Here is a 13,024-nt window from a genome sequence, read left to right as displayed (position 1 = left end):
GTTTCCACCCAATAGTGTAATCAACAGTGCAAAACAGAGGCTGAGCCATTTCTGACTTGCGTGGGAAAATATATTTCAGAGTCTCATAATTATTTGTATGCTCAGAGACCTGGATAATGAGTTGGCTTTCTCAGACCTCCTGGAAAACTCCCTCAGTTGTCTGCTTCAATCAAAGGCCCTGTGTTTTAACTGCTGGTGTCAAGAATTTGGATCCTTTGACTTGCAGAGACAATGTTAAGAAATCAGAGTTCTCTCTCCCGCTTTGGATGACAGGTGAGGCAAAGATAGGCATGCTCTTTCCCATTTCTCCAAGCTGTGCTGCACCATGACAGTGAAATCAGTAGCACTGAGTTTGTCTTATCAAGAACCTCTGGGTGATAACAGACCATCCTGAGAATAATCTGTGTGAAATTCAGGTGTGCCCTGGACCAGTTGTTGCTGAGATATAAGCTGTGGTGCTGCTGGCAGGTCTGGAACTGTGCACCACCTAGAACCTGAGACCTAGGCACAGGAGTGGACAAAAATTTCTAATGGGAGAGCATAAGGCTTGTCCTCTTTATCTGTCATAGGTGACACTAAGCAAAAAAGTTTACAAACCAAATCCCATCAATCACCTCTGTTCCACAGGTGGAGGTCCTTTGGAAGGCATTTGATGCTAGTGCCACGGTCTGTGCGAGTGCCTTCCAAACACTCACACCTATGCCTCATGACCAAGGGAGAAAAGGGCCTGTAAGAAAGTCCTTCCACCACAGATAATAAAAACACCTTATGTTATAGACAGAACTGTGTATCCCCCAAATTCATGTGTTGAAGTCCTAACCCCCATTACCTCTGAATATTTGTATATTTGTAGACCAGGCCTTGAAAGAGGTGATTAAGTTAGAACAAGGCTGTTATTGTGCGCCCTAATCTAATCAGACTGGTGTCCTTATAAGAAGAAATTTGGACTCACAGTGACACCAGGGACATGGGTCCACATAGAAAAAGGACATACGAGAACACTGAAAGAAGACAGCCATCTAGAAGCTAAGGAGAGAGCTCTCAGGAGAAACCAAACCTGCTGGCACCTTGATCTTGGATGTTCAGCCTCTAAAACTGTCAGAAAATACATTTCTGTTGTTTAAGCAACTTGGTTATGGTACTTTGTTATGGCAACCCGAGCAGACTAATACACCTGACTTTTCTGATGAGTTCTGATGAGTAGCTTTAATCTGGGAGGGGACAGGAACATTTTTAATCTCCATTTTATAGTTCTATAATTTATTTATTAATATATACCCTTTCATTTCACAAAGCATTTGAGGGAGCCTAAAAGAACATATGTTATACTATACAAAACATTACACTAATTAGTTGAAATCGGGGTAGAGGAAAAATAAAATCAGGGAAGTCATAATCTAAGAGTAAGATTAACACAGAAATGCATACCATATAGGCCAGGCACGGTTGCTCACGCCTGTAATCCCAGCACTTTGGGAGGCCAAGGCAGGCGGATCACCTGAGGTCGGGAGTTCGAGACCAGTCAGACCTACATGGAGAAACCCTGTCTCCACTAAAAATACAAAATTAGCCAGGCATGGTGGTGCATGCCTATAATCCTAGCTACTCAGGAGGCTGAGACAGGAGAATCACTTGAACCCAGGAGGTGGAGGCTGTGGTGAGCCTAGATCATGCCATTGCACTCCAGCCTGGGCAACAAGAGTGAAATTCTATCTCAAAAAGAAAGAAAAAAAAAAAAAAAAAGGAAAAAAAAAAGAAAAAAAAAAAGAAAAAGAATTGCATACCATATAATCTTTGAAGAGAGAGGTAAATTTGATTCTATGATTCCTAGTGGCCAACGCAGAAAAGATGATCAGTATGCTCACCAACTCAAACCCTAGGATTAAAAACAAACTTGCTACTCAGGAGAAACAACTTCCCAGATACTAAGACAGCAGAGAAAGAGAATATTTCAATGTAGAGGAGGAAAACCTGAAAACATGGCATGATACAGAAGGTGACAATATCTCTTGTCATATCCTTAATTGAAATCAACAGCATGAAATCAGAGCACACTCAGGACAAACAACTGGGAGTGAGAGCAAGTGGGCAGAGGAGACCTCTGTCCCCTTAAATGTCATGGTCATGAAATGGGTGGATCCAGCAGTAAGATTTAGAAGATGGGGAGAAATTGGTGGTGGTCATATCTTTCCAGCTAACCTTTATGAATACGAAATTTTGCCACTAGGTTTTTTATGAATATTGGACAGCAAAGGACTAATGATAGTTTCTATGGCAGGAACATGGAATGCATGTAAATCTGTATCATGTCCAGAGAAAGGGATACCCCTGGGATGAAGTGGAGAATATTAAGGCAAATCAAAATCTCAGCCTTCCTTACATAATATTACTGGTATAATAGTGTTTTCCAAGGGCTGAAATGCCACGAGGAAGTACAAATCAAAATGCTCTGGAGTTAGACCAAGGTGGGCCGGCTCAGCTTGGCATCTGGAGGATTGAAGGACTTGTGGCAAGTAGGTCAAATCCACAGCCTTTCCCATGTTGACAGAGGGAGGATAACATTTCTGAGATACTCTTATGATTCAGATATCACCTGGGCCTTAAAAATCTTAGATAGAAGTAGGCTTGAAACAAAGATCTTCGGCAGGGCGTGGTGGCTCACTCCTGTAATCCCAGCACTTTGGGGCGCAGATCACCTGAGGTCAGGAGTTCGAGACCAGCCTGGCCAACATGGCGAAACCCCATCGCTATAAAAATGTAAAAATTAACCGGGCATGGTGGTGCATGCCTATAATCCCAGCTACTCAGGAGGCTGAGGTGGGAGGATTGCTTGAACTCGGGAGGCAGAGGTTGCAGTGAGCTGAGATGGCACCACTGCACCCCAGCCTGGGTGACAGAGTGAGACCCTGTCTCAAAACAAACAAACAAACATCTTTGGACCATCCTTGAAACAGATCAAGTGGCCAAATTTGGGTCCCATTCCCATGATACACCCTTACCTCTTGTTCTGGAGGCAGGGATCTCTGTGTCTGCTAAACAATCCTTGGCTGCACCAAAGAGCATGCCTACTCCTATGAGATTACCTTTCCCTGCAGTCCAGCTTCTATGGGCACAGATGGACAGAAAAAAACTGCTATTTCATATGGAGTGGGAAATACTAGGGCTCTAATATTCTTCCAGTTTTTCTAAGGTTTCGCCCATTATTCTGCACCTGACTCTACCCAGAGTGCTTCTGGCTGCTCTGTTAGCACATTCATGTTGCACAAGGGTGACTTACCTGCATGTGCCCCTCACACCCAGAAGGGCTTAATGAAGGACAGGTGCAATTCCTTGATTCTACCCCCGCCTTATCAAGAATCCAAAATAATCTCTTTGAAAATTTTTTTTGGTCAGTATCTTCAAACCATACTGTCAGAGTAAACCTGCCTCCTTTCTGAGGTCCCAGGCACTGGGAGCCCAGATATGGCAGTTTATTCTGAGAATTGAAAGGTTCATGTTGCATGCTTTTTTTCTTTCTTCTTTTTTTATTGTTATACTTTAAGTTCTAAGCGCAGGTTTGTTACATATGGGTACATGTGTCATGTTGGTGTGCTGCACCCATTAACTCGTCATTTACATTACTTGGACACAGGAAGGGGAACATCACACACCGGTTCCTATTGTGGGGAGGGGGGAGGAGGGATAGCATTAGGAGATATACCTAATGTAAATGACGAGTTAATGGGTGCAGCACACCAACATGGCACATGTATACATAACAAACTTGCACGTTGTGCACATGTACCCTAGAACTTGAAGTATAATAAAAAAAGAGAGGCTTCTTTAGAGTTCCTGATGAGATCTAGACTTTAGCATCACTCAGCTCCCACTGTTCCCATCTCATCTTGGCAGTACTTTCCAGTTCTGGTTTTAGAATTCACTACACTTCTATTTGAAATGTCGTCTTGCCACTTACTAGCTATACGGCAATGGGAGGGTTTCTTCACCTCTTAAAATACAAACTCTTTACCTGTAAAATGGAGAGTCCTCTGCACCTCACAGGTATATGGTGAGAACTTCATGGAACAGAAGGTGTCCGGCTTAGCACACTCCCTGGCACAAACGAGGCATGCATTGAAAGCAAGTTTCCCTCCATATAAACACTGGTATGGCTTTGGTCCCGTTCAAAAACTGAGCTGGTACGATTATAAATGTCATGTTACTACCCCATCTTGGGAACATTTTTAGCAAGTGCTTAATGTTTCACCATCAGTTTTACAAGCGATAGCTACTGTACCATGAGCTATATATCAGGTTAACAAGAAGGACGACAAAGATCATGGACTTCTCATGTTCTGTTTAGATCTTCCTGTCGAGATCTTCCTGTGATTGAAAGTGAAAGAAAAATTTCAAGAACTTGTGAACCGGCTGAGACTGAATCAGTTATGAGGTCTGACCTCACTGTTACTTATAGAAACTCCCTGTGCCTTCTGCAGCCTCTAAATAGTTGACTTCAGCCCTCACGGCAGCACGCTACCAGGGCTGTGCCCTGACCTGGGTAGGAGAACAGGCATCTATGACACAGATGCAAAAATACAGAAACCTGCTTTGAGCATCAGCAGTGGCATGCACTGTGGTAGCCATTCGATATGCCAGGGCATGAGACAGCTCCATGAAGATCACCTTACCCCTCATCTTCCTCTATAAATACTATAGACACAATGTCCACATGTAGGAGAAGCAATGCTCACTTGGGCATGATGTGCATGTCACTACACTGATCTCTATGGCATTAATAATGCCAGACTCATGTCTGATCTCTAGGCATTAATAATCTAAAACTGATGACACCAAAATCAGCAGCCCTGGAAAGGTGATTCCTCCTAGATATTAGAGATGTAGAATACCACAAACCCCCACTCCTCATTAAGATAATTTAAACAAAAATCTCTGGCTAAATAGCTAAATGAGAAAAAAAGTATCACTTTTATTAATCTTTGCAAGCAACACCATTTGACTCCCAGTAAGCAAGGTTTCTGGTAAGCTGTGTTGGACATCTCAGCTGAAACCTGAGGCTAAAAGCGGTTTCTTCCCTTCCACTCCAAATTTAGATTTGGGGACATTTTGTGTACTTTAATCTCAAGTGTGTTTGCTGTAAGACATGAAAATATAGCTTCCTAAGTTCCAAAAAATATACCAAAAGCAAGTAAAATAGACCACGCAATGAAGTATTATATTTGTAAAAGACAAAAGTAGATATACAATAGATGGATGGATGGATAGATTAGATAGATAGATAGATAGATAGATAGATAGATAGATAGATAGATAGATAGACAGAATAAACTCCAAAAGTTTGATAACGTACTTTGTGGGGAAACATCACTCTCATACATTGCTGGTGGGAATACAAAGTGGCTTTTGGAAATATCTACCAAAATTATGTATGCATTTATTCTCTAAGCAATCTCACTTCTAGAAATCTATCTCAAAGATAAACTGGCAATAAAACAAACAAACAACCCTGAATGTGCAAGGCTATTCATTATAGCACTATTTGAACTAGCAAAAGATTGCAAATACTCAAATGTCCGTCATTAGGTTACAGATTGAATAAACAACAGTACATCTACACAGAGGAGAATTTGGAAGCTTTAAAAAGAAGTGAAGCATATTGCCATATACTACTGTGCTCCAGCATATATTACTAAACAAAGGAGACAAAATGTGTATAATATGTTACCAATTTCTTAAGCACTAGGAGAGAGGTTCATTTATCTGAATATATTTTTAAATGAAAGTATGAACCATGAAATTTTTAAACATGGAAGGGAGGAAATAGGGCAAGGGATCAAGGATAGAAGCTAGTCTTCATTAACTATGGCTTTTAATAGATCTGACTTTGGACCCATGAAAACGTTACATAATTAACAAAAGTAATAAAACAAAAGCAGTTTCAAAAAATGTGAAGCAAAAGAAGTCAATAAACCTGTGAATACCCACACATAGAGTGTGATTCAGCTGAGTGTAGACCAGCACATACATGTGGGGAGATTACTGAGCTGAGAGAGAGAAGGACACGAGTGGGTGAGATAAATTGGTACTTGGAGCTCACATTGTGCCATGAATAGTGCCTCTTCAGACCTTCATACTTGCCAGACTGGTAAACCTGGCCATTCATCAGCCATTGCATAGAGAACCCAGAAGGGTCTTGCTGCAGTAATGGGAAATAACCAGCTGCAGCCTAAATGCTGCCCTGGTCCCACATAACAAAGCTCAAAAGTAAAAACCAAAAGTATCAAACTGCTTCCAAGCAACTAAAACAAAGATCTAGGCTATTTATTGGAATACAAAATTATCCAGCACCCAAACCGGGTGAGTTTAACTCACAATGTCAAAGACATCAAAATAATTAGTATAACTCTACTCTACTTATTAAATAGAGGAAATATTGAGCATGTTTAGCAGAGACAAGGAAGATGTAACAAAAAGACTGAAACCAAACTTCTAGAGATGAAAACTTAAATGTCTAAGATGAAGAATACACTGAATGTTCTAGTCAATTTTGCTAGGAATCTCAAACTGCTTATAATGTCTATTTATAAACATACACTGAATGAGATTAACAGTAGATTAGACACTGCAGAAGAAAAGATTAATAAATTTTAAGACATAGCAAAAGAAACTATCCAAAATGACACACAGAGAGGGAAAAAAGCCTTAAAAAAAGAGCACCAGTAAGCTATGGGACAACTTAAATAGCCTACTATATGTGTAATTGCCATTCCTAAAGTGGAGAACACGTATCCCTACAAAGATTAATTTTTTTCTTGTGCTCACTGCATGAATTGGCAATGCAAAGGCGATTCAGAGAATGTCACCAGAGAATGATGCCATCCCTGTCATTAAACTGTTTCTTAGGGCCCAGATGTTTTTCAGGTCCCTGACTTTCCACTGGAAAAGTGGGCCCAGAAGCTCCCCCAGATTCTCGGGACTTTTCCATTATTAAGCTTTTTAGTGAGGTGGATCTGATCCCTAGAAATCTCACTAGAGCAAGATGGAAGGAGCCTACCTCTACTCACACTGTTCTCAGGAACTAAGGCCTCCCAGCCATTGCAAAAAGCTGACAAGTCTGACAGGGAAACCAGCAGTTTAGCCTCAAAAATTTCTGGGTAGAAAGTTCCTCTAACAGCAGACTCTTACTGGGGCCAGAAACCTTCAGGACAGTTGCTAGTGAGATGCCTGTGACTTTAATGCCAGACCTGAGTCTCCTTGTGACAATTCTGTGGGGAATGAAGTTATTCAAAATTACAAGGCTCTAGCATGTGACTATGCATAGATCTAGATCCATATTCATAACTACTATCCAGTTACAATGGGGGTCTATGATGCTAAGCGATGATTTCAGTAATATGACATTGTAAAAAGGAAAAGCCATAGGGACAGAAAGTAGACCATGGTTGTGAAGTGCAGGGTATGGTGGGAGGAGCTGACTACAAAGGGGTAGCACAGGGAATCTTCAGGACAGAGAAATGTTCTATAATCTTGATTGTGCTGATAATTATATGACTATTTGCACTTGTCAATGTTGATAGAACTGTTTACTAAAGAGTGAATCTTATTGTATACAAATCAAAACTTACAGAACTATATAAAAAGAGGTGAGTTTTGCCACAGGTAAATTATATACTCCTTATTAAAATAAATGGAAAATAAGAGTATTTATTTTATTTTATTTTTTGAGATGGAGTTTCACTCTTATTGCCCAGTCTGGAGTGCGATGGTGTGATCTCAGCTCACTGCAACCTCTGTCTCCTGGATTCAAGTGACTCTCCTGTCTCGGCCTCCCTAGTAGCTGGGATTATAGGCGTGCGCCACCATGCCCGGCTAATTTTTGTATTTTTAGTAAAGAAAGGTTTCACCATGTTGGTCAGGCTGATCTCGAACTCCTGACCTCAGGTGATCCACCTGCCTCGTTCTCTCAAAGTGCTGGGATTACAGATGTGAGCCGCCACTCCCAGCATAAGTAAATTTTTAAAAGTCAAAAATATTAGGGCCTTAAAACATAAATATATAATACATTTTACATAATATTTGATTTTTATTAAGACTGATACTGATTCCAACTCACATTCTGGTAACAAATGTCTCAAACTTTAATGCGTATATGAATTTCCAAATAGTTTAAAATGCAGATTCTGATTCAGGAGGGATGAGGCCAGAGAGTTTGTATTTCTCACGGGTTTCCAGATGATGTCCCTGGTGCCGGTCAGGGACCACACTCTAAGTAGTAAGGCACAGGACACCAGTGGTCTCACTTGATGTATAAAGCTGAGGCCAAGAGGATAATTCATCTGGACAGAGCAGGCCCTTCATGTACATTGCCTTGGCCTCTGTGAGTTAAAGGACCAGTCTTAGTCACAGTGTGCCCCTTGCCCTCCTCAGAGCTGAAAGCTGTCCAGCTGTCATTCCATAGGGTCTCCTTTTTGGCCTCTAGTGGGAACATGGAGTCAGGCCTGGAATTTAATCTGGCTTGAAGCAGTTAAAATAAATAAATAAATAAATAAAAATAAAAAAATTTTTTAAAAAAGCTTTTTTGAACAGAAACCCTTCCCTGAGAGCAGAAGTTTCAGGAGGACCACGGAGCCACAAAGGCCCACTTATCCACCCATTCACCCATCCATCCACCTACCTGTCCATCAATTCACCTACCCATTCATCATTTATCTATCCATATTATGAATCGCAACCTCTCTTCAAATGTACATGGAAATTCCTCAGTCAGAAAAGAAGTCAACACTGACTTCTTGTCATTCTGCCAACATTCCAATGACTCTGAGCAGTACCACCTAATAACTTCTGAGAGCTGGCATTGTCTGTGCACCAGTAGGCGAGTTTCATTTATGGAGTAGTCTCCCTGCAAGAGTGAGAAGTGGCTGTGGCCAGAAGTCCAAGTTGGAGAACTGCAAATGGTTGGAATTTGTATTAAACAACTTCATGGCATTTTCTCAGAGAACTGGCACTAGCACTTTTTGCATGCTAAAAAGATACTACATGAATGTTTTAACAAACAGCTGCTTCACTTACCAATGCCCTCAGGTATAAAACATCACTAATACATGTCAACACCTTCAGATACTTGGCTTGGGGATTTTCAAAGTGAAGCAACCACACACATATTGAGAGTCTAAGTTGTTAACATTTATTGAGCACTTACTATGTGCTATAAACTATTTTTAGTGCATTTCATATATTATCTCAACTCACCCTAATAACAACTCTACGAGGCAAAAATCATTATTAGTCCCACTTCACAGATGAGAAATCTGAGGCCCAAAGAGTTTGGTTAACTTGTCCAAGGATACATATTAGTCAGTGGCAAAGAGGGATATAAATCCCAGCAGCTTGCCCCTTGCATCTTCCCTCCTGACCACTGTGCTAGGGTCTACTCTATGCCTGACATTGTATATATTAATACTTACAAAGCCCCAGGGCCCCAGTTTAGAGAACTTGGAGAAGGATGTCAGTATGATCACCAGGTGTTTTGCCACCCAACTTCTTCATAGAGGAGATGACAAAGTCATTTGCCTGATATCCTTAAACTGCCACACACTAAGTAAGCCTTCAGGCATTACTTACTGAGCTGGAAGGTTCCTTCTCACCTAGATCTCGCCTTTGCTTATGTAACAATGGGGAAGGCTGTGGAGAGGGCAGGTGTGGTAGGGAAATTTAGGAATTCGGTTTTGGAAATCCTGAGCTTGAGATGCCTAATGGACATTCAAGGGAAAATGTCAAAGAACAGATTAAAATTCACATATTCACTGAAATATTTATAGATATAATATATGATGAATAGGACTTCCTTAAAAGTAACATGTGAGAACAGGTGGAAGTATAGAAAAACAAGATTGGTCATGGGTGATAACTGTTGAACCGGTTGGGTTGATTAGTCTATAGAAAAATTATACTACTCTGACTACTTTTATTTGTGGCTGAAACTCCTATAATTAAATGTTTAACAGTTCAGGACACACAATATTTCTTATGTAGGCTACCACCAAAAGTGTATAACCTGAAGCTCACGATAAGGAAGGAACAGACAAACCCACAGTAAGAGATATCTCACAAAACAACTGGCCTGAACTCTTAAAAAATGTCATTGTCATGAAAGACGAAGAATGATGGAGGAACCATTCTAGAGTAAATACACCAAAGAGACGTAGCAACTGAGTGTAATGTGTGATCCTGGCTTGTATCCTGAATTGGAAAAACAATTGCTATAATGGGTACTATTGGGATAATCAATGAAATCTGAATATGGATTTGCATATTAAATAGTGTATGTACTGATGTGAAATTTCCTAAATTCAACCATCAGACTGTGATTATATAAGAGAATGTTCTTGTTTTTAGAAGCTACACATTTAAATACTTAGGGATGAAGAATTGTGATGCATGGAATCTATTCTCAAATGGATCAGTAATAATAATAATTTATAAGTGTATATGTGTATATACTATATAGATAGATATAAAGAAAAATTATAAAAATGTGGCAAAATATTAACAACTGGCAAATCTAGATGAAGTCTATACTGGTAAATACAGAAGTCAACATCTTGCTCAGTCACGGCCCCTTCCCAGAGTGGCCCACATGCAATGTCTGATTGATGGGGTTACGAAGGCCCTCTTGTCCCAACTCAGGACAGTCCTGCAGGGCCATCTAGCCCCATAATTCCCTATGGGGTTGGCAGAGGCCTCTAATGACCTGTGTCACAGCTTGACTTCTCCCTAACTAGTCTGCTTCCTTCCTCCTCCTTTCCACAGGTGTTGGTCTCCAGAAGATTCCCTCACAAACCTCCTCCTACACATTAATTTCCATCTCTGAGTATGCTTCCTGGGTATCCAGCTGTGGCAATTAACATGACCATTTTACAGATGAAGAAACTGAATCTTAGAAAATCACTTGTGAAAGGTTAGACAGCCATTTATTAGTGAAGCCAAGACTCAGACACCAAATCTGCTGACCTCCAGTTTCTCCTCCTTTTTCTTTACCTCTCCAAATTATATCACTCTGTGAAGGCTAAATCTCTGCTTCTCCCAGAGGCCTTCCAACTTCCCCTTTCTGACCTTAGAGCTCTCATCATCTATTTGGCTCATGGTCACGCTCCCATTTGGGGACTGTTATTAACTATCCCTTCATATTACATAACCATTATGTTGTCACTTAACGTTCTGCATTTTAAGTTTTGTGTTGTCTCTACATTATAATCTCTATGGAGACAAATGTCATTAACTGTTCTTCTTGGCATCCCAATAGTTGAGATTCATATGCTGAGCATGCAGTATATCACTGTGCAGAGAAAATCACTGTGCGGAGAAAGAACAGCAAGATTTCCTCTCTCTGGCTGGCTTCTAAGTCTTTGAAACTGAGAAAACACAACATGCTCAAATGATACGCAGCTTTGCAGCCTTGATTTCCTTTTTGTCTTTTCTGGAATGGCATAAGGAGTCACAATATAAAATATAAAAGGATGGCAGGTTATTGCACTAAAGGAGCAATACCATCCACGGGGGAATAACTCAAACTGCATTAGCCCACATTAAAAAGGTGAGCCAGAAAGTACTTGGTCAATTACAGTAAAGCAGTAAGGAGAAAAACAACACACTAGGAATAAAATCATTAGAATGCATCTTGGCCAATTAACTTGGCAAAATATTTTCATTTTAATTATTTAAAACATTTCATAATATGCTCGGAAGTGGGGTATAGTGTACTTTGCAAAAGTAATGAAGTCTTAGATCAAAAATCTGACACGACATTGTTAACTTTTATGGGTAAAATAAGCAAACCACTTTTCTTTTCTTTAAAGACTATCAACTGGGAAATTAGCAACACCTTCTATATTATCTCCTCCAAGCAAGGAGAGGTGGAGGTAGCTTCCCTCTACAGAGGGAAAAATTAATCCAAACTCCTTCACTTCCAGTTTCTGGGAATCACTTCTTGCCATGGTAATTATGTTACTATATGACCACTCTGGTACAGGTAGGGTTGGAAAACAGTAAGTATATAAACATATTAACAGCTTTAGGCTTGGAAATAATTTTCAGCATTTTTTTTCCTTAGCTTGCAAACATTAGTATGGATGAGAATGTGCTGTGCTGCAAGAATACTATAAGTGCAAATCAACTGAAAAATAATTCTTGCCAAACTTCCCTAATTATTCAACCAGCACCAATACAGAAAATGAATTTGAGAGAGAAGTTTCTAATTTGGAGCATCCTAGTCCCAGGTATTTTGTTACAGCAGCACAAATGGACTAAGACAGTATCACATGACTGGGTCACACACTTGGTCAATATGCTTTAACACTGCACCTTCCTAGGGGGCAGGCAACATGCTACTTACTCCCTCATGCGTTTCATCTTGGTCCTGGCCATCACACTGTTGAAAATTGTTGGTCCTGGGGACACGTCTGCAGCCATGCTGGGAATGGTCTTTGTGTCTGAAAATCAATGCACAGCCCTTATTGACTTCATCAGCAATCCTGCAACTTCGAGGCAATGTTCAAGGGCAATCAGAAAACAGAAGCTAATCCACCTTTGCCACATGGTAATGCTACATTAATTAGAGATGAATTCAATTATAACATGCACATTAAGAAGATTTATTCCAAATGACAAGATTATTTACAGTTTTAATATGCACAAGGCATTCCAGGACAAAGCCTCTCTCACAAAGGATTGTTTAAACAAAACATCATTATTTCAAAGATGAGCTTTTTATCCTAGAAAACTCAGGGGGAAATGTATCTATAGAAAAGCAAGTGTTCCCGAGGACCCTTTGGCCATTCTCTTTCAGCAGGTGTGGATGTTTGACTAAATGACTAGGAATTTTTCTAATAAGCTTAGTTTTCCTTTCATCTTAATCTTATACTTGAGCATTAGCTTTTTTTGCAGTGGAAAGCAAAATGCTTAACAGAGGTACAGCAGAATGGAGCAGAAGGCCAAAGTTGTGTTCAGAAGGTAGAGTTGGTAATGAAAG

The 13,024-nt window shown here is 40.3% G+C and overlaps 1 protein-coding gene across 34 annotated transcripts in view; it reads right to left on the bottom strand.

Moving 5' to 3' along the window:
* Nucleotides 1–13,024, bottom strand: part of NEK11 (NIMA related kinase 11) — a 316,552-nt gene that overhangs the window by 61,513 nt on the left and 242,015 nt on the right. For 24 of the 34 annotated variants that reach the window (XR_012430687.1, XM_074031046.1, XM_065539891.2 and 21 more), the window contains one exon: nt 12,389–12,485. The exons of 8 other annotated variants lie outside the window; for them this stretch is intronic. Coding sequence is in view for 25 of the 26 variants with exons in the window: in XM_074031046.1 (XP_073887147.1) it covers nt 12,389–12,485 (97 nt within the window). In the remaining variant the exon portion in view is untranslated. Of the gene's footprint in view, nt 1–4,276; nt 4,363–12,388; nt 12,486–13,024 lie in introns of all 34 variants that reach the window. 2 more of the 34 variants (XM_065539895.2, XM_074031029.1) reach the window with 1 other exon arrangement.

This window comes from Macaca fascicularis, chromosome 2, assembly GCF_037993035.2.
Source record: "Macaca fascicularis isolate 582-1 chromosome 2, T2T-MFA8v1.1".
Taxonomy (NCBI): Eukaryota; Metazoa; Chordata; class Mammalia; order Primates; family Cercopithecidae; genus Macaca; species Macaca fascicularis.
This window is presented reverse-complemented; position numbering and strand designations above follow the sequence as displayed.